The sequence below is a fragment of the Lepisosteus platostomus genome, chromosome 2 (genome assembly GCF_059453375.1).
Source record: "Lepisosteus platostomus isolate fLepPlt1 chromosome 2, fLepPlt1.hap1, whole genome shotgun sequence".
Classification (NCBI taxonomy): Eukaryota; Metazoa; Chordata; class Actinopteri; order Semionotiformes; family Lepisosteidae; genus Lepisosteus; species Lepisosteus platostomus.
The window spans coordinates 70,171,105-70,198,011 of record NC_142612.1 but is presented as its reverse complement, the minus strand read 5'-3'; the positions used below and the strand labels follow the sequence as shown (position 1 = coordinate 70,198,011).

The window sequence follows — 26,907 nt, the reverse complement described above, 5'->3', positions numbered from 1 at the left end:
ATGCCAAATTAAATAGAAGCTCCACTGCTCCATCTCCGCTAAACTGAGAAGAAAATAAAGGAAGAAGAAAAAATAATACTGACATAAAGGCAAGGTTCAGCTGTAACAGAAGCTCCTTGATATAACACAACCTGTTTTTTTTTAAATGAAATATAGCCAAGTAGTTTATGATGATTCTTAGAATTAAATCCTGCCAGCTATCCACTTGATTTTTAAGAAGTGAGAAGTGAAGGTAATCGTGAAATTGTGAAACAATTTGTGATCGATCAATGTGAAACAGTTTAATTAGCTAATTAGCTCCAAGTTGAAGTGAAAGTTCATCTTTATACCCGTATGACTCTGCAGCCGCGACCAAACAAGGCCATATTATCCGCAAATTCAAATGAGGCCAGTATATTTTGTTTTGTTTTAAGAGACTCTGACCTTAGTTGTGCTGAAAAAATCTGTGTACTAATATATATATATCTGCAATTGTTGGGTCCTGTAGGTTTTTTTATCTGTGTTCAACTACTGACATTTAGCAGCAATTAATGTATTCAGCTGAATATTCTAATTTTTATTTTTGCTTATATTATTGCACTAATGAGTTTGATTGCTGTATGATAAAAATTCTTTCTATGGATCACGTCTGTGTGGCCATCTGATCAAGGAAAGTCAAAATGGCATGCAATGATACTAAGAATTAGTAACTTCTTAATCGCTCTAAAAACATCTTAGAGCTGCATGTATTAAATTCCATTGGGAATTTAACCATTTTCCCTTGCCATTCTTGTCAGATGATCTAGCTTCTGGCTTACCAACCATTCTAAAAGTTTATATTTAACAGACAGGCGCAGTAATTACAGCTGATAGATCCATAGACACCACTGGACAAACAATGTGCACTGCTATTTGGAGTGTGAAACCAACCATAGAGTTAACATGTTTATAGTGATGCTGACAAAATATGTGAACGTTGGGGCTCCTGTGTTTTGTGCTAAGAATATAACAAGATTAAGTAGGTTTTAGTGTCTTTTATTCTTGGGATTACAAATGCAACTCTCTGTTTTAGTTGTTTATAACAAAGAATCTTATACAAAAATGATAGAATAGAGTAATGTGTATAGATTTAGGGCCAACATATTAGGGGGGTTTATAAAGTGAATTTAGGTCAGAGATGGAGGACTTTGACACAGAAAATAATTAGTATATAGCAATTGAAATGTCATGGTGCTCAAATAGGAAATTGCACAAGAAATCTGGTCCAATTAGTTTTGAGATGGAATTAATATAATGTGCAGTCACTCACCCCACTCACTGACATACTGAAGAAGATGGAAGTTATAAATATCTCTTGGCTTGACCTAGTCTCAGTTTCTTCCTCCTTCAAAACAAAAGAAGTCCCAATAGGTTTTTAAATCAATCTTGTCTTATCTTCTTAACATGCCAACTGTTGCATCCCATCAGTGTGGCAGAATGTAACATCTAGTTATGGCCAATGCATAATTAGCCTTGGCCTAGATAGGAGGAAAGTCTCATTTTGAGCCAGGGCTGTCCATCACTGGTTGAGAGAAAGAAACATCACAAGGAAACAAAAAGAACTGTACAAGGGCTTGGAATATTTTTAAGATTTCCACAATTTGTGGCTGACAGTGACACAGCTGTGCTGCAAACACGATCATTAATCTTGCCAAACTACTTAAAGCACTGTATGTTTACTGTAGGATTAGGGAGTTTTTAAGACATTACCTTTACAGAGAATTTCAAGATCGTAATCCTATTTTAAGCCAAAAGGGCCCCAGAGATCTTGCTCAACAAATTTACGGCATACTGACAACAGTCTTTTCTCAGCCTGCATTCCTTGACTGAAACATTTTATAGAACTAGCAAGGGAACCAAAAATGAAAACAAAATTACAACCAAATAACGAAAATGGCAGTACCTTTTAATTGTTTGGTTTATTACAGTATATTAAACTATGTTACTTTTTGTTTTCTGAGCAGGAGCTGTAGATAATTTAAATGATTTCAATCAACAGTTTTACTACAATTTATACAGTAGTAAGCTATTTAGGTATTAAAATAATCATCAGTAGGACACTCTGTTCTCATTGAATATGTTCTTCAAGGCCTTCAAGGTTTTTGACTTCTAAACACATTTTGATAGAACTGGATATTCCCCTTAAATGTTTTAATTTGTTGGAATTTTTTGTTGTATTTAGGTTACCCACAATGTCTTAAATGTGTATTGGTGTCTGATAAATGTCAATACAGCCCCAAAGCACCCGTTCAACTGCAAGGGGGTTTAAGGCTGGTGTCAGTTTATGTATGCATTTGAAAGGTGTGAGACAAATATCTGTGTGTAGGAATTTTTGTAGCTAGTGAGTCTGTAATAAAATGTACGCTTTGTGGAAAGCTCTCAATCAGTCAATGAGTACCCATTCCACCTGTGATTTTAAGCCAGTTTGATCCTTGGCACATACTGTACATTAGGAAAATCTAATGAACATCATTTTTTTAGACAATATAGGTCAAAGCAAAAGTTGTTGTTTCATTCCAGTATGACCTAGCAAAAAGGTGTTTATACAGTATGTTCAGTTGTCTGATTTTAAATTGGGTGATTAAAATCAAATAACCTTTGACAAATCCCAACTGCTCTTTGTTTCTTTATTCTGAACTTTCAATATACAACTTTATATTTTATACCTATCATCATTATGATAGTACAGTATGATCAAACTGTGTGGTAAGACACAGTAAGTATGAAAACCTGAGCTACACAGTGTAGATTTGACATGATTTAAATTAGGCTAAAAGGATAAAAACTGGATGAAGAGGAGCCTTCAATGAGATAGCCTGGTCCCTTATCCCCTTATTGGAAAATAGATCATTTCTAATTCCACAAGGTCCAGCCTATAAAAGACAAAAAGTAATTGAGTCTAAAATTCAATCGGAGTTTGAATACATTTCCCAATGTGTTCTTTTTGAGCCTTAAATTGTACACTATTGATGGAAGTCTTCGAAACAGTCAGCCAGGGGGGAAACTAGTGTGTGGAGGGGAGCCTTTTTGCAGTTGCGTGGTAACCTGCATAAACCTGTATAATGTCAGTATTTAAACTCTGGGAGTCCATTTGAGAGTCTCATTTTATCTTATGAAGGCGATCCAACACAGAGGAAGCTTTTGTCCGGCTTGTGTATGGGCTGGATTCCCAGGAACTAATTCCCATCTCTGTAGTCAGGACACAGCCTGCGCCACTCATACCATACCCAGCTGACCGAAAGGCATGACGTCTCCAACTGATTGCACTGCGTGCTCCATTTTAACGACACTGCAGGACACAAACAATTGAAGGAAGCTTTGTCATCATGCTTTCATATGCCATCCTGTTTTTGCCGAGTCCTTTCGCTTTCCAAAATGATTTTGATTGACATCATACTTTGGTGCTCTTCTGCAAAATGTCTTTGTGCAGTTCTGTGGTAGGTGAATATCTTTTGCTCAGTGAAAATGACACATTTATACCTAAATTGTGGTACATGATAATTCTGCAATGTTTCCAAGCAGATATTGTAAAAACTTGCAGGAATTTCACCGGTTGTTGTATGATATTTAAGCATTAATTTCCCTTAGGTTTGCTGACAGTGGAATGAAAGGGTTTAGCACTATTAGCATGTACTGAAGAGAGTGGTAACAGCTCAAATGTTTAACTTGTACACTTGAGTCCTTCATTGCTTTTACCATGCAAGATGTATACTACAGTATGTGCAGATATGCCATCATACCTGTGGATGGTCCCACGGTACCCACTTGAAGGCCTTTGTATTTCAGCCTTTTTAATTGTATTTCATCTGGTGTGCTAAGCCTTTTTTTAGGTAGCGTGACAAGTGTGAAGTTAAGATCTATTAATCCTTGTATTGTAATTTACAGACTGTACCCTTCCTTGCTAATGGTGACATTGGTAATTAATTGCCACAAGGTTAAATGCAAAAGGAAATTAAGTAAGAAAGCAGATACAAAAACCTATTTACTTTTTCCAACAGATCCTTATTATTTTAAGCAGACTTAAGATATCATATAATTTCATTTCATTTAGCCAGTGGTCCTTGCCGTTTAAAGTCCAATTTAGGTCATTAATGGTGCTTTAAATTGTATGGTGTGTAACACACTGTCCAATGAAACAAATAGTTTTTTTAAATTGCAGTCTCAAATTACAGAAAGTGACCTTTTATTTAAAGTCTTTAAGGACTTCAGAACCATTGGCCCTGTTATCCAGAAAAAGTAATTTCTTACATTAATCATATAATCTTCATTTGTGTAGTTATTTGTGGAGAAACACAGATGGAAGAAAAATATTTGCAAGTGGGCTACATTTCCAGATTTAGGGTATCTTTTATTGTTTGAACTTGTGGAGAATTATCACACGACTATTACCCATTCGCTTTTAAGCACAATGTTCTTTAATATCAAGTCAGGACATGTGGTTTAATGCTTTTGAAGTCTGTAAATCTTATACCACAAGAGACAGAGAGAGACACACACAGAGAGAGAGAGAGATGGTATAATAAATACTTTTCATTAAAAGGGGAATAACTCAGGAAACTCCGGATTATCTTGTCGTCTTTATTCTTTTAAATATCTGAAGTTATGTGATTTGACTTTTTTAATTTGGCACAAAATATCTTGACTGGCAGATCTTGATTTAATCAAAAGTGAGCCTTTGTCCATTCATTTCACCTATTGTAGAATGGATGGGGGTTGCGTGGAATGGTTTACAATAGACAGCTTTGTTGTTAATGTGACTAAGAGCCTGAGTGAGATTACAGCAAATGAGCACTGGCTGTGAATCCCCCTGGCCAAGTGCTCATTGTGCAGAGCTCTTCAAGACAATGACTTGAAACTGTCTTGGGATGTCATTGTATATCACATTCACAAGCTGACTGACACTGTGTTGTTATGGTCCTTGTAAAGAACATATTCTTTATGACCATGTATTATCTATGGATCGGCAGTTTAGAATTAATAAAATTATACACAAGCACTAGGGAGTAGAATATTGCTTTAATGTCTGGTTCACTAAAAGCCCCAGCATCTCTGAACAGTCTCTTTTTTAAGTTATGTGTCAAATGAATTAAAAAAAATTAATAACACTTCAAGAATAAAGTTTTGTGACCAGTAGAACAGTGTTCGCCACAGGTATAAATATCATACCTCTCAAAGAAATGCTTTACAAATGAGACAAACCCCTCGCTTTCTGACAAATTGCTTGGGGTGCTGTCATATTTTGGTTCCTTTGAACAAACATACCTTTCATGTTATGCAGAATCCATTGCCAGCCAGAGAGGCAAAATGAGCAGGAGTTCCCATCCCTAGTACTTTAATACATCATTTGTTGCTTCCAAACATTTGAGCTGCAATGTTTTTTTTTTCTTGAAGATTTAAGTCTGTTTTGCAGGTAAGGATACATGTCTGTTTAGTTGTTCATACCTCATTGACTTAGACGCTGCCTGCCAGTAGCGAAGTTCATCAGGTTGACAGATGAAAACCGCAGTTCTTTTCTGCACTGTACCTCAGACGTGGCCTTCAGGGAAATCGTTCTACACTACTCCATAAAGGAGTTGGGGAGAATTTCTATTCTGAATGCTTTCCAGGCCTCTCTCCACACTGCAATTCTATCTCATCAAGCCTCATTAGAAGGGACAACTCTGCTGGTTTGGAGTGCTGAACTACTGCTGGACATTACAACTGGTGTGCAGAAAATAGGAAGTCAAACGTTGGACATACTTTAAGTGGGGACACTCTTGTCTAAATATGCCACAGGATTTCTTTTATAAAGAAAACTACAAAAGAAAATGCTATGCATTGCATTATTTTATAAATATAACTGCAGTTCTACAATCTTCAGATCACTCATTTTTAAAGGAATCTTCTTTTAAATGCGAGAGGGATTAAATATAGAAACATATCTTAGAAATATTTACCATCCACAGACAAGATAATGGTTATTGAGCAGCAAGATTCCCATAAGCGCATTTTAAAGTACTGTAGATGATATTTAATTGTGAAAGTATATTGAAGGAAGTTTCATGGCACTTCAACTATGATAGGATGCTGATGCACTGTTGCAATGTTAAAGGCGCCATTCTGAAGCAGTAATGACTGTTTAATAACATACAGCATGTGCAGTAATGCTAATTTTCAGTAAAAGTGAATTTCTAAATTATTTAGTGGATTTCTATTGCCTGCTGTACCGCTATTTATTAAAATGAGATTTAATTCTCCAATATACTATCAACAACGTATTGAAAGCCTTCAAAGTAAATTAGTTATTTATAAAGAAAAAAACGTAGATGGGTATTACCTCCTGCCATTAGCAGATACATTTTGGCCACTTGCACAAATCTATGATTCGGGCTGACTATACAATACTGATTTTTTTTCGACCAATTTTAAATGCGGATTACATTACCCATAACAATTTAGAAAAAAACAATTCTTAAGGACGTAAGAAAGGTTACATATCTAAAGGGCTCATTTGGTTCATGTAGGGTTTTTTGGCTCAGACACATTACACTACAGTATATCACAAATAAAGCAGTCTTTATAAACGGTATCAGTTTCATTTCAGTGTCTATACATCTGAGAATGTTAGTATGAGGAGCAACAAAACAGCTCACTTGGTTTATCACCCAGTTTCTGAAGAGATAGATATCGGAAGGATAAGAATTATGGCCGGATTTAAGGCGACATCTTAGACAAAGACTCCTTTCCCTTCTTTTCTCTTGGCCTTGTTTTTTTTTTATAGCCAATGAAGATAAAACGGAAAGCAGCAAATGAGTAACTTGTGCAGGGCCTTGCTTCATTATTAAATAAAAAATAAAGAGCACATTTACACTGATTAACTTGGTCTTTGATGTACAGGGTTTCCAAATTAGAACCCAGCCGTGTGATGGCAGTGAATCACCTTTATAACTAAAACTTGACGGCTTTATGCGTCCTGGGCTGAGAGGTCAGGGGAACAGAAAAGACGACTAGTTCCTATGTGCCACAAAAACTTCCTGCACCTAGCTTTCAACTAGCTCTTACTCCACGGGGGGTTAGGAGTCACGGCATAAAGATTTGCCAGCTGATGCTGTACAGAGCTAGTGCCGCAACAACGAGAGATGCAAAAGCCAATTGGGAATGGCGTGTTGATGATTAGAAGCAGAAGACTGGAGTTTACCTAGATTCCAAGCAATAAAATTAAATATAGATGGGGGGAAAAAACACTTGTAGGATGGGTTATCTTTCCATCAGATTAGTAGGTAACCTCACATAAAAGAAGTGAGAAGTTTGTCCTTCAATCACCTTCAGAGGTATGGGTTAAAGCCTGTGATCATTTCATTTTTTTTCTTTAGAAAAGTAGAAGGTTGAGGAGGCTTTTACAGTATATTTAGCTTTTAAAGCATACTGTAATATAGTATACACCCAATAAAGTGTATTACTTGCTGTGCATTTGGTAACATACTGTACAGTATATATTATGCAATTCTGCAAGATTTTTCTGGCTTTTTGTGGAAAATCTGAGTCAGTGTTTCCTAGACTTTTTCTGCTTGCCTTTTCCCTTGGGAAAGCCGCCACCACAATGGAATCAAAATAGGCATCAATTTTAAGAAAATAGCAACTTTGAGCTGTTGTCTTTTGTGTTTGTGTAAATATGTCAATAAAGCAAAATGACTGTGCACAGCCCTTTCAGTTATTGCTCCTGAATAACAACATTGCTCTGTGTCACCATTTATATTCCAAAGCTGTTCAGATGCCATTTTGTGATTGTCCTACACACATTTGACAAGAAAAGACTCTAAACCATGCGTGAAAAATTCACATTCTGTCTTTTAATTTGCAGGCTCATGCATACCCCAGACTGATGTCAATAAATAGATTTTATTTCTCCTTTCTCCTACGCTGTGGGTTTTAATGTGGGTTGTAGCTTTGCTGGCTCCATAACGGTAGTTTAAATCGTATAAGTCTTCTGTAAGATCCACCTTACTGTGATGTCTTTATTGAACTTGACAGCTGTGAGATCTCTACTTCTGAATTTTCAATGATGGCTCTTCCTTCACTTCCAGAACTGAAATCCCTCTGCAGCATTAAATTTGCTCAACTCTCAACTCCGGTGAACTTTCCTTTAAAAAAAAAAACTTGGATTTACTCCCTCCTAAACTCTGAACCAGATTTTTTAGCTGTAAGACCTGCTGAGAAGTGAGATATTAGTTTTGAAATCGGAAACTTCAGGTGTGAACAGTGAATCTTACATTTCCAAACAGAAGCCAGCTTTCTCAGGAACATCTGTTCCACCAGCCTATCTGTATTTCTAGTGCCTCAGAGCTGCATATCGCATATTCATCACATTTTCATTTGAACCAAATATGTCTAAATCCAAGTGAAGGAAATTAGGCTTTGAACAAACTACATTAATATAATTTTTGAGGAACCTTACTTGTGCCAGAAATCTAGGAGGGCTAAGGCCTGCTTTCCATTCATAAGCGACAGACTTTTAGCTGCCTCAATCTGGGACTCTGTGACAACGATATGTATGGAAAAACTTGCCAAACTGTATAACATAGGCATGAACAGGAGAATTCCTAAATATCTTGAGATGTGAAGTCAAAGGTGGATAGATATGATACAGTATATCTACACTCTTATACAGGTCTTTCACTCCCAGCCTGGGTATAATAACAGTGTAGTGTTATATCATTTCCGTGTGTCCAGAACCACTTACGAGCTCTAAAAATGTAATCAAATCAATTACATTTGGACCTGAGGTGCTATCGATGTTCTTCCCGTGTTTGCGTGGGTTAGTACAACCAAAAGGATGAGTGGTTAAATGATGCTTTTAATGGGAATAGAGTTTATCATGCAACATGGTTATACTAAAAAGGAAGAACCAAGACCAGATGCGTAATTTGATCAAGCAATGCATAATTTGTGATAAAGGAAGAAAATAAATTCCTATAGGTTTTGCCACTTTTATCAGATGGGCTGCCCAATACTAATTTGCACCCGTTTACCTAAAGGTCACTGTCATCATTTTGCCATTTTATTTTAGTGCCGGTGGTAATCCACAGTTCCTGAGGCCTGGGTTTGATTCTGGCCTTCAGTGCCCATGTGGAGTCTGTATTTCCTTCCTGTTCGTGCAGTGGGTTTTTCCTCCCACCCCCAGAGGACAAGCAGCTAAGGTCTGATTGGCTAATCTGAGTTGCAGTCCCCCGCGTCTAACCCCAAGAGTTTTGATCCCTTGCCTCTCTGAAGAAGTAAATGGGCTTGCCCACCTCATTACTCAGCCATGAACTGAGTGGTCTTGGTGTCTCTCTCCCCTTTGTTGAGTTCTTGTTATGGAGCTACACAAACAGACAGCAGTGTAGTCTTTGCTTTAACAAAATACACATTAAGTTATAAAACATGTATAAATAAATGTAAACATACATTTAGTTAAAGTTATTTAATGCTTAAATTTAATGCATTTTAATAACAACACGTGCATGAAAGACAGCAAACGCCTATCTTTTATTTTGCTTCCTTTTCAGCTAGGGTGTTTTTATTTTTTATTTTGAATGTGTTCAACCTTACCAGTCAGGTCTTGCTTGTCTGATGATAAGCTTCAGCAGGCTTAATTCTGGGAAGTTTCATTAGCAGATGCCATGCGGATTGAGTGCTTTGTGTGTGCGAGTGTGTGTGTGTGGACACTGTCCCTCATTCCAGGGAGCTTGACTGCTCTGAACACACACGTTCTGACTTGCCTAGGCATTTTTAGTTGTGCACTAAAAAGACAGGTTTACCCTTTTAAAACTTGAGCAGACACAATTGGCTTCTTTAGGTTAATATTTTACAACTGCAGAAGGAGTAGTTTGGAGAAAAATGATATTGTCCCATGATTAAATTAAGCCTTGTTGTCTTATGTTTTTGTTTTTTCACTTTCACTTGATCAGTCTGTGCCACATGTACAGTACATTGCCAAAAGGAAAACCTGTAAGAAAACATGATAAAAGTGATGTACTCACATTAAAATCACTGCTCCAGGTTGTCTACTTTCTGGACAAATATATTTATATATTTTGTCATTGACCTACAGTGAGGACTGAAAATATTTGCTATTATGTGTTTTTCTACTTTGTAAAGAAAGGTTTGTGTGTAATTATACAGTATAAGTGTATGTGTGTACAGTATTTTTAAATTAGAGAAATATTACCTCTGGCAAGTGACCCACCATTGAATGGAAAATGCAAATAATATCTTCAGAAGAGCCTCTATAATATGCAATTCCTGATAGAACATTAAGACTTTGGTAAGTTATAGTGGCTGTGGCTTTAATTTCTTATTCAAAATTAAATAATGAAATGGAGGAAAGAGGTTTAATTAACACAGAGAATAGTTCAGTTTCCTGGGAATCTGAGGAATAGCTGCCGTTACAGTGTGGAAGAACTAAAAAGATTGAAACCTTGGGGCAAAGGAAGAAAGAGAGATAAAGAAACATCTGTCCTTTGATCTGTGTTAAAATTATAGGTGTCTCAGCCAAACATGAATCTATTTAGCAAGGGGAGTTACTTGTGAGTCATCACGCCTGATGATGGATGACTGTGGCAACTTTACAAAGGCTGACGACAGGCAGGTAATGGAAGTGGGATTAGCCAATATCACGGGATTTATATCCCTTTGTGTTCCTTTTGTCTTTTCTTAAAAAGAAAATCATTCCACCATCACTTTTATATTGTTCATGCTTACACTCTTGGAGCACTGGATCCTTAAGAGTGTCTCAGCTGTAAAAGCAATGGCAATCCAAAATTAACAAAGCTGTGATATTAGGAAATGGGTAGACAGACAGTTTTTCTAGTGAATTTAAGTGCAGTATATGAAAATAATGTTCAGTCTACAACCTGAATATGCTTATGGGGTCTTTTAGGTAAGGGTAACTCCTGCCATGAAGATAAATCAAGGTTTTCTGGAATAGATTTAGTCTCTGCTGTCCTTTGCTTAATTTAAAATACATTTATTAGTGTTATGCAAATGTATTTGTGCCTGCAGAGAACACAAGAAAGTTTACAAATGAGAGGAGATTTTTCACTAGGGATTTGACTATCATCGAAACCAATCTAACAAATAACATGAATTATTGAATACATCTTATGTGACATTCATCCAACAGGGAATAGAGAAACAAGGTTGCTGCCTCTGTTTTTCTACCACTCCTTTAATTGATCATATACTGGAGAATACTTTGTACCCTGTCTGGTTTCTAATTGTAAAGCCCAGAAGAACATCTGGATTCCTGGTCTCAATTACTGGAACTGCACATTCCTGCCTACTGGTCTCGGAGCTCACAGGCGATTTAACAAATCTTAGCTCTCGACATGGAGTGTCTAGATTTTGCTTTACCAGGCAGGAGAACAGACATTGTTCTTAAGAGACACTGCTTTCATGGGGTCTGCCCACTTCACCCTCCTTTCAACAGTCCGGGGACTGTTGGATCGTGAAGTTGAAAGAGACACGAAAGGCTGTAGCTTCAGATTCTGAAAGGGGAAAAGGTGCCTTTGCTTGCACACACATGCCTTTTTTGTGCTCTGTTCACATATGGTGACCCTGAGAAAGGGAACCCAGGTCAGGGCACACAGATTGGGACCCTCTGTAGCAAAAGGTCCTGACAGCTCCCCGCCACCTCAGCACTTGTCTGACAGTTAAATATGGGACCCCTCCGGCACTGCTCTCTGACCATTTCCACTCAAACCAGGATAGCCGGCTCAGCAGGCCTTAGTGCATGCAAAGTAGACTTGATTCCAGAGATAACAATCTAAAACCCATCATTATAAAGTTTTCATCTGTGGTTTTCATGTAATACCAACCTCAATGGCTTTTGTGTGCTTGCATGAGTGTGGTCAATTCAGAAAAGTTTAAGCAAAAACAATCAAAATAAGGATATTATGACTTCTTTTTTAAAATAGCCTTTTAAAGACATTTAAAGCACTGTTGCCATTGGATACCTTTATTCTTAAATGAGCAACTTTTATCCCAATAAATTAAATTGAAATTAAATTATTTTCACACATTTGCTCCATGAAGTCAAAGCAACGACAGTCTGCAGCAGTTTGGGTTCTGTGGTTTTAGGAAAAGAGAAATGGCTTCAGAACTGCTCACATCATTGTCAGATCTTTTAAAATATAACTGTTTTAAATATCTCTTGCTGTTGAGAGCTTTAATTAAAAATACCATTGAATGTTTGATTTTATTTTAGTCTTAGTAATAGCGTTCTCTGCTTTTTAAAACTTGGGATAGATGCTCTTTGTGGCTCTACAGATAAATATAAACTAGTATAATAAAATTTGCAGCTTGTATTTATAGACAGGGTTTTAAATAGGGCGGGGTTATGGGGGCAGCTGCCCTAGGCAGTGCTATGCAGGGGCACCAAAAATAGGTTTAGTACAAAAAATTAGAATGGCGTGTTAGTTTGTGACATATTAAATAATTTTAGAATAGGACCCGCAAGTTGAGGTTCACAGTACAATGAGTAAGAATGTTTGTCGCATGGTCATTCAGAGTGCTGTCTGCCAGTCACGTTTGTAGTGTGACATTGTGCTCCATTTTATGTGTGGTAGAGGAATTACAGAACGCCAGCTAGTAAACTGTTGTCTGGACTAAGCTTGTGCCCGTTTTAGTCATGCGCTCTTTTTGACCAAGGAGCTTTACTGTATATCGAGAAAGTTAATAATTTGATAAGTTATTAATAAATGGTTCAAGTCTTACCTCACTGATGGCTGTCACTTTGTCTCTCTTAATGGGCATAGGTCTGAAATTGGTCTTGTTAAGTCTGGTGTTCCTCAGGGCTCAATACTGGGCCCCTTGCTCTTCAGCATTTACATGTTTCCACTTGGTCAGCTTTTAAGATCACATACTGTAGCCTCAGCTATCATTTCTACGCTGATGATACTCAAATATACATCCAAACCAAACTTCACACTGATGTGGCTGTGTCTATTCTAATTGCATCTCTGACACAAAAACTTGGATGACTCAAAATGTCCTTCTTCCTAACTGTGACAAGACTGAAGTCATGCTTATTGCCCCCCCCCCATCAATTTCGTAAAGCCACTCCTGTAACCCTATCTGTAGATGGTTCTGTACTTGAGCTTCAGTCTAAATTGAAAAACCTTGGTGTGATATTCGATTGTGGATTAGCATTCGACCCACATGTGCAGCATATTGTCAAAACATCTTTTTTTCACCTCAGAAATACCATTCGACTGCGCCCTATGCTTTCACTAACTGTGGCTGAAAAGCTGATCAACATATTTGTGTTCTCTTGAATTGACTACTGTAATGATCTACTCGCTGGGTATCTAAATCTGCTTTGAACAAACTGCAGTGTGTCCAAAATTCAGCAGACAGAATCTGGACCAGGTCTAGTGCAAGTGATCACATTACTCCTATCCTGGAGTCCTTCCACTGGCTTCCTGTCAAATTCCGTGTTGACTTTAAAATCCTCATGCTCACCTATAGTATAAGGCTCTGCATGGCTTGGCACCTCAATACCTGTCTGAACTGTTATCGCCCTACTCCCCACCTCACAACCTTCGCTCTTCAAATTCTGGTCTCCTTACTGTCCCCCAAGCCCGTCTACATTGTATGGGTGACAGGGCCTTCTCCTGTTATGCCCCTAAGCTCTGGAACTATCTGCCCAAGGATATCAGAGAGTTCTCTAAACTCATTCAAATCCAGACTTAAAACCTTCTTCTTTAGAAAAGCCTTTACTTAACTGTTCCATTCTTCACCCCTCTGCTTTTCTTAGTACCACCATCCATGGTCTCCTCTGTATATTGTAATTGTGTTTTATCTTATGTATTCTTTTTTATTATTGTTGTTGACATTCTGTAAAGCACTTTGAGAAGCCACCTTTAAAGGCGCTATATTAAATAAAGTTTTTTATTATTATTGTTATTATTATAATTTGCCACAATTGGGAAAGCATCTAAAAGTTATTTATGCATGTACTATGGTGAAATCTTTCCAACGTACTGTATTAAGACGTACAGTTTTATCCATTTGTGAATTCCCACTTTTGTATCCAAGGCTCTGGGTACACATTTTTTCAGCGCTTTGCCATGTGCTGATATTAGCAGATTAAAATTGTGTCACACAGAATCAGGGTCATACTTTAGCTTGACTGCCCCATGCTGAAATGACACCCTCATTCTTCCTGTTCTAATTTCCACTAATCTGTCACAGTGCATCATACAGAATGACAGAGGATTACGCTGAACTGGAGGAACAGATTTGTTTTTATTTCTTTATTTAGGCCAAAGAAAATGGAAAATGTGTTTGTTATTTATCAGCAATTAACATAAATAATCGATGAAGTGGTCCTACTTCTGCAAAGTAAACCTGATTGTGAATTGTCACAGGAGGGTTTCTCGTATACAGTAATGCTTGGAATTAACAGACTAATGGGAGGGAAATGCTGCCCGTTAATAGTGGATGTCTCTTAAATATACATATAGTATATGTATACATATCTGTAACTGTCATTGAACTTAAAGCACCGCTGAAAAGATTTATTGCAGAACAATAAACCGGATATAAATGGAACATTCAACAAAATTACAGCATACAGTGCAGTACATGACATAGAATCCTGTAAAAAGAGAAGAAATAATATGTTTTGTTATAACATTTTCAGTTTTACAAATAAAATAATGTACTGGAAAACAAACTAGCAGTAAAACTGATATTCCTGTGCTTTGCAAGCACTAATTTGCACACCATGAACACACTACTGTACATACTATTTATATACATCTTCTTCCAGTGGTTCATGACTTACCACTTTCATACTGTATGCTTTCTAGCACCAACAGTAGATCAGCTCCTTGCAGCCCCCACATCAAATTTTAATGAAATTTGCAACAGCTTTGCTCTTTTTTGTATCAGACGCAGTTAATTTCTTCTGTCCCATAATTCTCATGCACTCGGCGGTTTTACCTGTTTCAAGCTTCTTTATAAGTTCTAGTTTCTGACTTATGCTCAAGTTAACACACTTTCTTTTCTCAGCTAGAAAAGGTGTATGTCTACGATGAGAAGTGAAACTAAAATACATAAGTACTGGCTGTGTCATGACATTATATTATAAATTCCCATTTTAGAGAAGATTTTGGAAGAAAAATGACCCGCTCCGTAAGTTCTCCAGGACTAAAATACTGCTTGATTTAAGAATAGAAAAGGGTAACAATGGCTGAATGTACAGTATTCCCCACTGCATATATTCTTCATTTGTCCCTGTGTATTATTAACACAACTGTGAAAACCCTTCTACTATGTAAAGTACAGTCAACCTTCGCAAGTTCATTGCAAATTGTATGATTTTTTGGCTGGGCTTTAAAGATGGGCTTTTTTCCCCAAATATGATTTTTTAAGTGGATGGTTTGGTCAGACAGGGATTGCAACAGATGAGATGAAGCAGATAAAGTGGACCGTTAGAACAAGCAAGCAGGAATAAATGTTGGAAAGAGCAAGAGCTTAACATGTTCTCTATAATGGGGGACCTTAGAGAAAGGGAAACGAGGACAGGGCCACAGCTCCAACAGCACAGACATTTTATCTGATGACATACTGTATACAGGGCTTGCTCTCAGAGGTTCTCCAAGGTACATATATGGGGTTCCTTTTTTGACACCAGAGATCTCTTTATATTCTGTTCTATTTATTTATCTTCCCCTCTCTGTGCAGAAAAATACAAGGATGCAATAAAATCTCTAATTTCGATGTTATGCAAGATTCAAGATGCGTTTATGTATTTCCTAATAATAATAATAATAATAATAATAATAATAATAATAATAATAATAATAATAATTTGGTTTAGTTTGGCATTTCCCAGAAAGACCAACAAACCTAACTTAGTAGTTTTGGCTCCCTGAGATATTTAAGTATTATAAAATGTGAGGAAAGAGGCAAGGAATATTTCAGCAAAAAAAAACCTCAAAATGCAATAGAATTTGCTTACCACTGTAAAGGGCTGGATTGGTTTCCTGGACTATTTCAACAATGAAGATGAACAGAAATCCCAGCAGCTGTTCCTCGGTAATAAACGATTGCATCCTCCAGATTCCAGTGCTCTAATCTCTCCAAGAAACATAGTCAGGACAATCCCATTCATAACGTAAGAGTGCCACTTGGCTGCAGAATGTACTGTACTTGTATAGTCAGTTGGCTTTGGAATATAAAATGTACATTAAAAGAAGGAAGAGGACAATTTATTTTTAGAGCAGGTTCGCTGATGCTTTATTTAACAAACACAAAATGATTAATCAGCATAATAGATCTACCTCTTGCCACGAACAAAGTTGATCAACAAGGAGGTCTACTGCAAAGATCATAGGTTTACAATGGTTATGGCCACAAGCTGTACTTCTGTGATGTATGCTTTGAACCAGGTTGCAAATATCTTGTGGAATCCTGTCCTATTCCTCTTGTAGTGCCTGGACATGCTTGTGCCTGGTTTCTGACCCCTAGATGCCACATGTCATCCTAGATCACCCCACAGATATAGAGTGGAGATCTAGCTTGGCAGTTCTGAAAAACAAAATGCCGTTGCATGAGCACGATGAGTGGTTTGCTTTCCTGGAATCTTGTCATACTGGGATGAGCCAAAGGAAGGGCTGCAAATTAGGTCCCAGGATTTGCATAGTTTAGAGCTGTGCACTCAGGTGGCCTTCAATCCCTACAAATGGAGTTCTGTAGTAACAAGACTGGTCTTAAAGACTATCACCCTTGGAACTCAACATTGATCTTGGGGAATGTCATGACTCTTTTGCTTCCAGTGTTCTATCATTGACTACAGTGCCTTGATAGGATAGAAATTGCTCACAGTGAACACCCAGGGTAGCAAGCAATAGAGCTCTAACATACACATCAATAGCACAGGGACATTGTTCCCTTGATACATGGGACATATTTGTTCTTTTCTTTTTTTCTTCTTGTTTTCCAGAAGGTATGACAGTGACATGCAACAGGTTAAATCATGTCATCACCAATGCCTTATGGGTTTTCTCACTAATGAGGTGAATTAGTTGCTTGTGCAGCAGTCAAGGTCTCTCAGGTGTATAATGGTCAGTCATGAATAATCAATTAATCAAAATGACACCAAAAACATTTAATCAATACCTCAAATTTGTATTCACTAGGAATGGCAACATTCAAGAATGAGGTGTATTAAAAGGTTTATTGAGTGTATCAAATTGCAGTAATCTGTCTTAACCCGCCTGGCTGAGGGCTAATCTCCTGGCCAAAAGACGCAGAGAGGAGTGGCCAAGGGGCAGCTGTAGAGATGGAGATGGGATAGGGGTAGGTTGCAAAAGACGAATGTGAGCAGAGAAGGGGATTATGTGTAGTATTTATAATGTTATGTGAGGAAATGACGTCAGGATTGATTACAAATTACAGACAGCTGAGGCTGAATGAACTTGGCTGTTTATCGTCCCTCCTGAACTTTCACTATAAACTCAATTTGTACTGTATTTTCTTAAAAACATACTTGCATAGCAATATGTTCCTTTGATGCTCAGTAAATTTACTGGTTGAAGTCATATTTTTAACAACATCCGTACAATTGCCTTATAGGGCTATTGAGCAACTCTTAGCTCTTTTGGCATTTTGAATCACACTTTTAATCATTAAGAAATGGAAAACAATGTTTGACATCTGCAGAGGGTGCATTCAAGTCACAGGTTCCTTCAGTGATTTCACTTTCATACTCTTTCTCTCAATACATGGTATTTAAGAAGCATACGATATGAGCCATATACCTTCAACAATACTAATAATCATGTCATCCATGAGCAGCTACAATACATCTCTGGGCATCAGACATTTTTGTATTTCATTCATCAATAAATATTGAGCTGAAGAACCAACAGATAAAGCAAACATATGGAGAACAATCTTAATATTCACAAGACAATCGATTACTTGTTGTTAATTTAAAGGTTTTATTATACAGTGCACAGTTGCCTAAATGAAAAAGAAGCACTTTCCATTGTAATATGCCAGTCTGAAAATAAAATCTTTTAGGTTTAAAACAAGCTTATGGCTTACAGTATGTCATGGAGCTCTATTTTTAGTTCTGGTCAGTCATGCATGCATTATAATTCTGCACTTCCCAAACAGCATTCTGTCTGCACGGCTATGCATGGCTTTACAGTATACAGTAAATGTCAGATGGATTTGTGTATAACGTATGATGATGGCACTAACAGTCCCTGCTTCCTTACGTTTTAACTATAAAGTGCGTTGCAGTAGGGAACACACTGCTCATCTTGTACAGGGAGATAGATCAGCTGGTGGACTCTTTTACTGTATGTGAACAGACGGAAGAGGGGGAGGAACTTTGTTAAAGGATGGACATGAACTCAGAAAGTGGACATTTTAAAAAGGATTATCAGCTTTAAAGGTGTCATAGCAAGGGTTCAACTTACTGAACTGTTTGATTTCTATTAAGGAGTCTGTTTTGGTATTTTATATTTGCTTGGGGTGTCATTGCAAACTGTTTTAAAATATTGATTTACTTGAATTTCAGTACATTCCTATGGAAGATCAGTTGTATTCAAACTAACCAGTAAGAATATATACATACAGTATATATATATAAAAATCATTGTTATATAAATACAGAAGTTGAAAGAATGGAGGTTTGACTGGTTTATCATACACTTCTGCTGCTGAACCCTGCCAGGGAGTGTTTTGGGAATTAAATTGCTTGACTGGTGGAAGCGAAGAACAACTCCAATATGGCTTGGATTCCATGTACAGTATTTAGATCTGTCCTGCTTTTGAAAGATCACAAGAGGGAAGTCTGAAAGGTATCCAGGGTGCACAGCAACAGAGCACCAACAAAGCGGTATTTTATGCACCATCGAGTAATGTATCTACACATTGATAGATGTAGTTTTCTTCTCATAAGATGAAATAGATTTGACCAATGAAATAGACCCCATATCTCATGAAAGAAAACTGTGCTAGGTTAGAAACAGGCTTAACCTAAGCAACAAAGAGATTCTGCTAAATGGTAGTATACTGTATCTTGGCTACCCAGTCTGTAAATGGTTAAATGTGTTGTTTCTATAGTAAAATGTCTTTCCGAGATTCCAATATTTTTCTTCAACCTGCAATATATTCTTTAAATTGATTGGTATTAAAATTCAAATGCTTTGTTTCCATGTCCTGCAGTTGGACAATATAAATCACTGTGATTCAGTCTGTTCTCGAGATGTTTGCCACCAATGTTTCAACACTGTTTTCTTAAAACTGTTTTTTTTTTAATGATTCAGTAAACGTACAAGGTTAACTTCATAGGCCGAAGATTGTGGGTTAAAAGGGGAATTTTGACATTTACTTGTTAGAAAGCAGTAAAACAGCCTAGATGCAGCTGTGCCAGTTTGAAATTTATGTTTCCTGAGAGGCTGATATATGTAGGGGGCAGGGGAGGCTGGGGATAACTTTCATCTCCATTGATTCTGCTCAGTGTGGGTTAATGATTAATACAAAGGTGGTAACTGGGACCATAAACTGGCTGCTCTGACTTTGTGTTAATGTCTCCAGTCATTTATAGATGGTAATAGGCCTGGTCTGGCTTTGATTTAATTAGGGTGACATGGGTCAGATGGATAGGGTCTCATTTCCAACTGTAATCTCTGTCCATGATGTGAAGCATCCAGCCATGCCAAGCTTTCCCGATAAAGTTAAATTGGCTGCCATTATTTCACAGGCTGATGACTGTTTTTGTTGTGGAACAAGGTGCTGATTCTTATCTCAGCAATGAATCATACTGGGTGAAATCTCAATCCTATTGCAAATTCCCTGTTTATTAAAGCAGTATGTATGAGCTTTATTGAGTGCAAGTACAGCAAGATACTGTTTATGTGTATAATAAGAGGTAATAACACTCTGCCTGTAATACACTTTTTACAAGACAAATGTACACTGAATGTTGTTTTAATCTAGTAACTAATGAATAAATATCAAGAAAACTTGAAAGGGTCCATTTCCCATAGAAACAGCATCCAGATAATTAAGTATAAATCTCTGTGACTGTCTAAATTAAACTGACTCTAGGTCACATTTTAGTTTTCAACGGACAGACATCTTTGGCAAGCTCTAGTTGCCTGTGAAGACCTCTTGTTAATGTGATCAGCATTAAGATGCGATCCTCCTATTGAGGTTTTGTCTCAAGAAAAAGGAAAGCAGTACAAACAGCACAGTCCTCTGAGATGAAATGAGATGAGATTCGCCAGCACACCGTTCAGCGCAAGGATGTATTTTGACAAGACATTTAATGACATTTAGACAGTTTGGTCCCATGTGCTGCATGCAGCAAAAGTGGCAAGAAATCTGATCTGTAGAATTTCTCTCTAAGAATTTCACGTGTCACTTGACACCTATTACAACTTAATTAGATCTCTTAGCGGAAATGATTAGAGATTCTGCATTACAAGCATGGCTCCACTCTGAAATAAAAAAATATATATGCATGAGGATACTGTTACAATTACACTGTGAGGATACATTTTAAAGTATGCGGGGAACACTACAAAATAAAAAAGAAGTGAACATCACAAATGGTGATCAGTGATTGTCACTTCTTTTTTATTTTCTAGTGTTCCCCGCATATATTAAAATGTATCCTCGCAGTGTAATGGTGATCATAGTGATCATTGTTTTCTGTATTTGCTGTATATTCATACAGCTTTGCTTTAGGTTTATTCATTCAAAGCTAAATTTGTAAAATTCCTTTGTAACCTTTGGACACATTTAAAAAAATATGGTGAAAACCTACTGTGGTAAATACCTCTCTAGAGTACTATGAATTTCTCAGCAATAGACCAAGAAACAGCCACCTCCTCTAATGTGCATTTTAATGTGATAGAAGCCCTGTCACATGCACACTGATCTTTTTGATTTTTTCAATTATTATTAACTGCTTCTTAATTATGCTGCTAAATTAAACTCCTTGGTTCCAACAGCAGTAAAAAAAAAAAGGCAGAGATGTTTCTCTTGTTTGTTTCATTCTTCTTGGGCTTGTCTGAGATGAAAATGCCAGGCCTCTTTATTATATTGTAATTATTACTTAGAGACTTAGAAAAGAGAAATGTAATCTCATTATCGCCATGTTCCACTTCAAGCCTAATAGTCCCTAGTGTGCTTAGTGAAATCCATAATGAATTTGACGTCCTTCCTTTTTTAATCTGTCGGTGCAATACATAGTTCTCATTTAGATTCCATGGACTTTCTACTTGTCAGTAAAAAAATAAAGTAGTGGGAAAGGTATAAAGGGCACAGTGACCTTTTTTCTTTTTGGCTGGCCACAGATAAATAGCTCTTTCTGCTCTGAGGGATGTTTCTTGAGTGTTTATGAGAACTGTCCCTGCCAGAAACCTTGCCCATGTCTTTAGCATTGCGCTAAATCCATAGATCGAGCTCCAGGTACAGTAGCTAAAGGGTTAAGCAGTTGGTGTGGTGCACTAAGCTTTTTTTTTTCTTCCCACTGTGTGCTGAATTTTCCCAGGCGAACACCTGCGAATCTGCCCCCAGGGCTACACCTGTTGCACCAGTGAGATGGAGGAGAGTTTGTCCACCCTGAGCCGCCGCGAATTCGAGGGACTAGTGAAGGAGGCCGGGCACTCACTGCAGCTCTCCCTCACCACTCAGTACAAGAGCTTTGATGGTAAGTTTCGCCTGCCAATGTGTCAGTGATCAACCTTCCCCATGAGCACCAGCCTCTTCCTTTTATCCTCCTCATCCTTCTGTCTCCCATAGTTGTGCAAAATCTTTCTTAACCCCCCCCAACTCAACCACCAACATTGTCCTCCCTCTGCACCAGCGTGTAGTATACAGTCTATCATTGAAAATGCCATGTTGCCAGTATAGGATGAATCTGGCTCGTTCAACACATGTAGTCAGGATACTCTTGGTGAAAAAGGATCTAGCCATCCTGAGAAGATGCGAAAGCACCTCAGTGCCAGGAAAAACTCAATAGTGGAAAAGAGGAAGCTCATAATTCAATTCCACACCCAAGGTCAGTGAGTTATCTTCCATTGCTAATGTTATTTATATGTTTTATTTTATTGCCTTTGCATTTACTGAGTTTTTTAGAGGGAAAACTGGTACAGTTACAGAATTACTTAATGCTGTGTTTCAAGACAACTTTCTTTGTAGTCTATATAAATACCTACAGTACTTTTAGGTGTGTGTTATTAATAATTTCCAAAGCTGTTTCCTTTAATTTTGTAAAAAAAAGAAAAGAAAAGGCCTGAGATTGTGTATAGTTCTCATGCTCAGACTGTCAACTTGTTATATATTTTCAGTGGGAGTCCTATTGTGTAAATGTCTGCTGAGGAGTTGTGTGCCAATTGTGACAATAGTGAAGACTGTTATTGCGTAATATTGTAATGCAGAGAGGCAAGTTTGGAAAATGAAGAGATGGTGTAAAGAACTGACGTGGAACCACATACTTGTTAATTCTTAGTAAATGTTTTTAAACAATAATAAGACTGTTTTCCTAGCGAAAGTGTGTTTTGTTTTCCTCAGGTGACACCATTCAGGACATTTGTGTTTAGATGCTAAGAGAGTTCCAGATAAAATCCTTTTTGCTTTTGAAATTACAGTATTTAAAAGCCTTAATGCATACAGACAGTGCAAAGCTTGAACAGAATACTATAAAGATAAAACTCAGTGATCCAGAAAGTAGGCCCTGATAAAGCACATTAAGGTAGGTGAAGCTTCAGCACAGAGCACTGAACATTGATAAAACAGTAGAGTAAATATGGAGTTAAAAAGCATATTTAGCATGCTAAGTTTTTGCAAGAGAGAGAGATTTTTTTGAACAGCCTGGCATTTCCCTCCGCCACTCTGCCTACAGCTCACTTGTGGGTGTGCTCTGTCGAGAAGTATTGTAATCAAGGACAGCTTGTATGAATGGTACTTTACATCATGGCCCTTTGGCAACACACTAACCCAGGTATAGAAAGACAGTCCATTTTCCTTTTACTGACAGGAGGCTCCCCACCACACAGGCTGTCGTTAGCCTTCTCATTTAAACCAATTCTTAACTGACAGGCTCCCTTTGTGTGTCTTTCTTTCACTATATGTAATAGAATGATGAGAATAATTTTGCAACAATACTATAGACCAGTCTTCTTATGTCAGCTCTGTCAGACCATGTAAGCACCATGTTTTGACACTGAATACTTAAACAGACCTACATATTTTGAGATTGTATGGCCCGAATTTCCTGGTATTGATGATTTTTGTTAACTTTGTGTGTGTTTTGTACCCTGTTGTACATTTCCCTTAAAGAGCAAGAATGAAAAAGGCCCTTGTCATTTTGCAGACATCCTCACTGTTCTGTATAATTACCCAAAGAGCATATAGCATGATAGTAGTGGGCAGTTCATTCTTAAATATAGAATTGAAGACTTCAAATTTATGGAAACTGGGTGGAAAAAGTCAAGTGTAAGTCTTAAAGTCTTAAAAATGGTTTATAGCCTCTGATCTTGTATTCTCTGCATTTTACATCTAAATCAATTCACAACTAAACCAAAGTATTCATGTAAAAATGGTAGAGGTACTGTAGTTGCTGATGAAGTCAGTGAGTGGTTTACAAATAACATTTTTCTGTTCTATCTAGCTGTTCTATATAGTTACACTTTAATAAGGTTTAAGACTTTATTCAACATACAGTACTCTGCAACCTACAGTAGTTCTTTTTGGTATCTTGTTTGCTGTGCCTCTTTAAATAAAGTAATGCTTTGTTATTATATGGGCAGATGCACATCATACTTTCAAACACTAGTGTTTCCACTTAATGTTCATTGTTGGGTAATTGAACAAACTTGCTCACTCATTTGTACAAGGGGACAAAATGATCTCTACTGGAAGTTCTTGTGAAGACCTTGAGAAAACTAGCAGTGAAATAATCCAAAGGATGAACTGGGAACTGTATAGAAAGTATCCAAAAACTGAAATTACAGCTTTTGAAATGTGTGGTTGCATACTTTTCTAATGAATATTTTCCATGGGGTGTGGTTGAAAAAAATATTTGGGCATTTCTTAATTGTTACTCTGTAGCTCTGTGGTGCACACTGCTTTCTGCACTTTTCAGGTTTGGCACTGGTTTGGTGCCCGGTGCTCTTAGACCTTGAAGATTTCCATTAACCAGTAGGCTGGAAATTCTTATGTGGCAATGATGAACATTCATGAAATCTGCATTCTGGTACGGTCACTTACGATTCAGATCTGATAAATGTACATTCGTCAAAATTGTTTAAAACTTTGGCATACAAGGTGGCATGTTTTTACAATGAGATGTAATTTCTGATGAAAAGTTATTGATTTGTGTTCTTAGCGGGCTCTGGTAAAACAGGAACGTGTTGGTTTGTGGAAGGCTTCTGCTAGTACTTTGCAATGTGAATTTGAGTTAGTTTGATAACTGTATATTTTTGTTGAATCCAGCTATACAGTAAATGTTGCCGACAGCTAGGACATGTCATCCACTATCAGGTTGTAGCCCAGCTATGATGAGCTCTGGCTCTCCTGGTTCAAAGTACTTTCTGGTCTTATATTGTAGCTCCACTCAGCTCTCAGGTTGTCTGTTATTTGATTTGATAGGTTTGTACTGTATATTTGAAGAATAAGGTTTACATTCTTGCACGATTTATTTTATTGACTTCTTATTTTCTTTAATTTCTTGCTGTGTATTGTATGTTGAAATGTGCACCCACAGAAAACCTATAATGATCCAAAATATAACCTAATCAATTAACCACATGGTCATGTAATTGAAACTTTAAGCCAGGAAAACCTACAACAATTCCTTTTGTCATCTTCCATAATAATTTAAGATAAGCTAGTGCCAGGCCTGTCACTGTACTGTGTGACAGGCCTCTGAACCAAGAACTTTCTAAGTCAGTCATAAATGATATTTTTTCTTGTTTATTATGGTCTTGCAGAATATGGAGGACCAGGGTAGAGACTTTGAGGCTCTCTGATTGTAGCAATTAGCAGCAGCCATAATTAGTCGTAAGTGTGTATATCAAGATTTAATTGAGGCCTACAGTCATTAAAAGGGTGTTAATGTGTTTGGGAAGCTGCAGTGTGTAATATAATTATACAAGACCCCTTTCTTCGTAAGTTATAATAATAAACTTTATTTTATATAGCGCCTTTAAAGGTGGCTTCTCAAAGCACTTTACTGGATGACAACAATAATAAATAAGAAGAATACACAAGATAAAACACAATTACAATATATAGAGGAGACTGTGGATGGTGGTACTAAGAAAAGCAGAGGGGTAAAGAATGGAACCAGTTAAGTAAAGGCTTTTCTGAAGAAGAGGGTTTTGAGTCTGGATTTGAAGGAGTTTAGAGACGGTGACTCTCTGATATCCTTGGGGAGAGAGTTCTAGAGCTTGGGGGCATAACAGGAGAAGGCCCTGTCACCCATACAATGTAGACGGGCTTGGGGGACAGTAAGGAGAGCAGAATTAGAAGAGCGAAGGTTGCGAGGTGGGGAGTAGGGCGATAATAGTTCAGACAGGTACTGAGGTGCCAAGCCACGCAGAGCCTTATAGGTGATCATGAAGATTTTAAAGTCTACACGGAATTTGACCGGAAGCCAGTGCAAGGACTCCAGGATACTGGAAACAAGATAAGGAGGACAGAACAGAATTTGCAAACCTTGGGTGATCAATTGATCGCCAGTTGCAGAAATTTACAGAGCGTGGGGGGGAAGTGTTGGTCTTCGTAAGTCATTTTCCTTGTCTTATGTATTTTGCCCTTCAAGCTTTGAATAGTTTTATATTTTTTCACCTTTTGTGCTGCTGTCACATCTTCCTGTGGTTGCTTAATGCTTTTCCATGCTCTGTTATCTTTGACTGTCTGTTTGGATCCTTGACTCCCCATTAATTTTCAGCTCTGTTCTCAGCAGGAACTGTGGTGACACATGAGTATTTGCACCCTTACTTCTTAAATGCAGGCACTTGTCCTAGACTTTGTAACAAGTGCCAGATTGTTGCTCATTTTGCTGTAAGCTGATCTAAACTCTGTAAATACTGTAATATGTAATGAATCAACCTTTGTATATTTTAATACATAAGACAAGCAAGAAAATATAATGTCCAGGAATATGTCACACTTATACAATACATGGTTAATCATTGTGATCTATTGTGTGCTCAAATTCAAGACTTCCTTGTGATACAGAAAACATTGAACATTACAGTATATGGAAAAAAAGAGAGAAAGAAACAGCAAGTCATTCATAATTTTTAATGCTGAGCCAATAGACGGAGTTCTGTAACAAAAGGCTCACCATAGTATTGGTATACATAATTATACTGGATTTAGTCTGATTGTTCAATTTATGATGGTTAGTGACAAGACAATTCAAGGCATTCCAGTGGAATGCTATATACTGTGCATAGAACAGTAGGATGACTTTCATTATGAGACAAAGCATGATTCATTGTCTTTGCTGTGAAATGTCATCTTTGAGTGAGCAGAGGCAGGAAATGTGATGGCAATGGGATGCTGGCTAGAGAGGGGTGGGACTGCTGCCCATTTCGGGACACTAATGAGGCTGTAATCTGCCACAAGCCCCCATGGCAGGGGAGCATGAAATCAGATTACCGGCTCCCTCAGGCAGGGCGCGCTGCCGGGGAAATGAGCGTTTGACCCTCCCCGACCCCCGAGCAACTGCGGGGTGATCAGCAGGCGTCCTGCGTCAGTGCGTGTTAGGGACAGCGGGCATGCCATGGGAAAAGATGCAGGCAGACAGGCATTCACCCAGATGTATTGGAGAAACAGAGAAATATAGAAGCCTTTTATGCTTGGTTTTGACGCTTTGCTAAAAATGTT

General features: G+C 37.6%; 1 protein-coding gene across 2 annotated transcripts in view; it reads left to right on the top strand.

Annotated features, from left to right (window-relative positions):
• The window catches only part of gpc1a (glypican 1a), an 86,936-nt gene that overhangs the window by 20,332 nt on the left and 39,697 nt on the right, over nucleotides 1–26,907 (top strand). Inside the window, exons 1-2 of one of the 2 annotated variants that reach the window (XM_088616503.1) lie at nucleotides 3,318–3,455; nucleotides 21,560–21,718. In XM_088616503.1, coding sequence (XP_088472629.1) covers nucleotides 21,610–21,718 — 109 coding nt within the window. In that variant the 5' untranslated portion in view covers nucleotides 3,318–3,455; nucleotides 21,560–21,609. Of the gene's footprint in view, nucleotides 1–3,317; nucleotides 3,456–21,559; nucleotides 21,719–26,907 lie in introns of those variants that run through there. The other variant, XM_088616494.1, reaches the window with a different exon arrangement.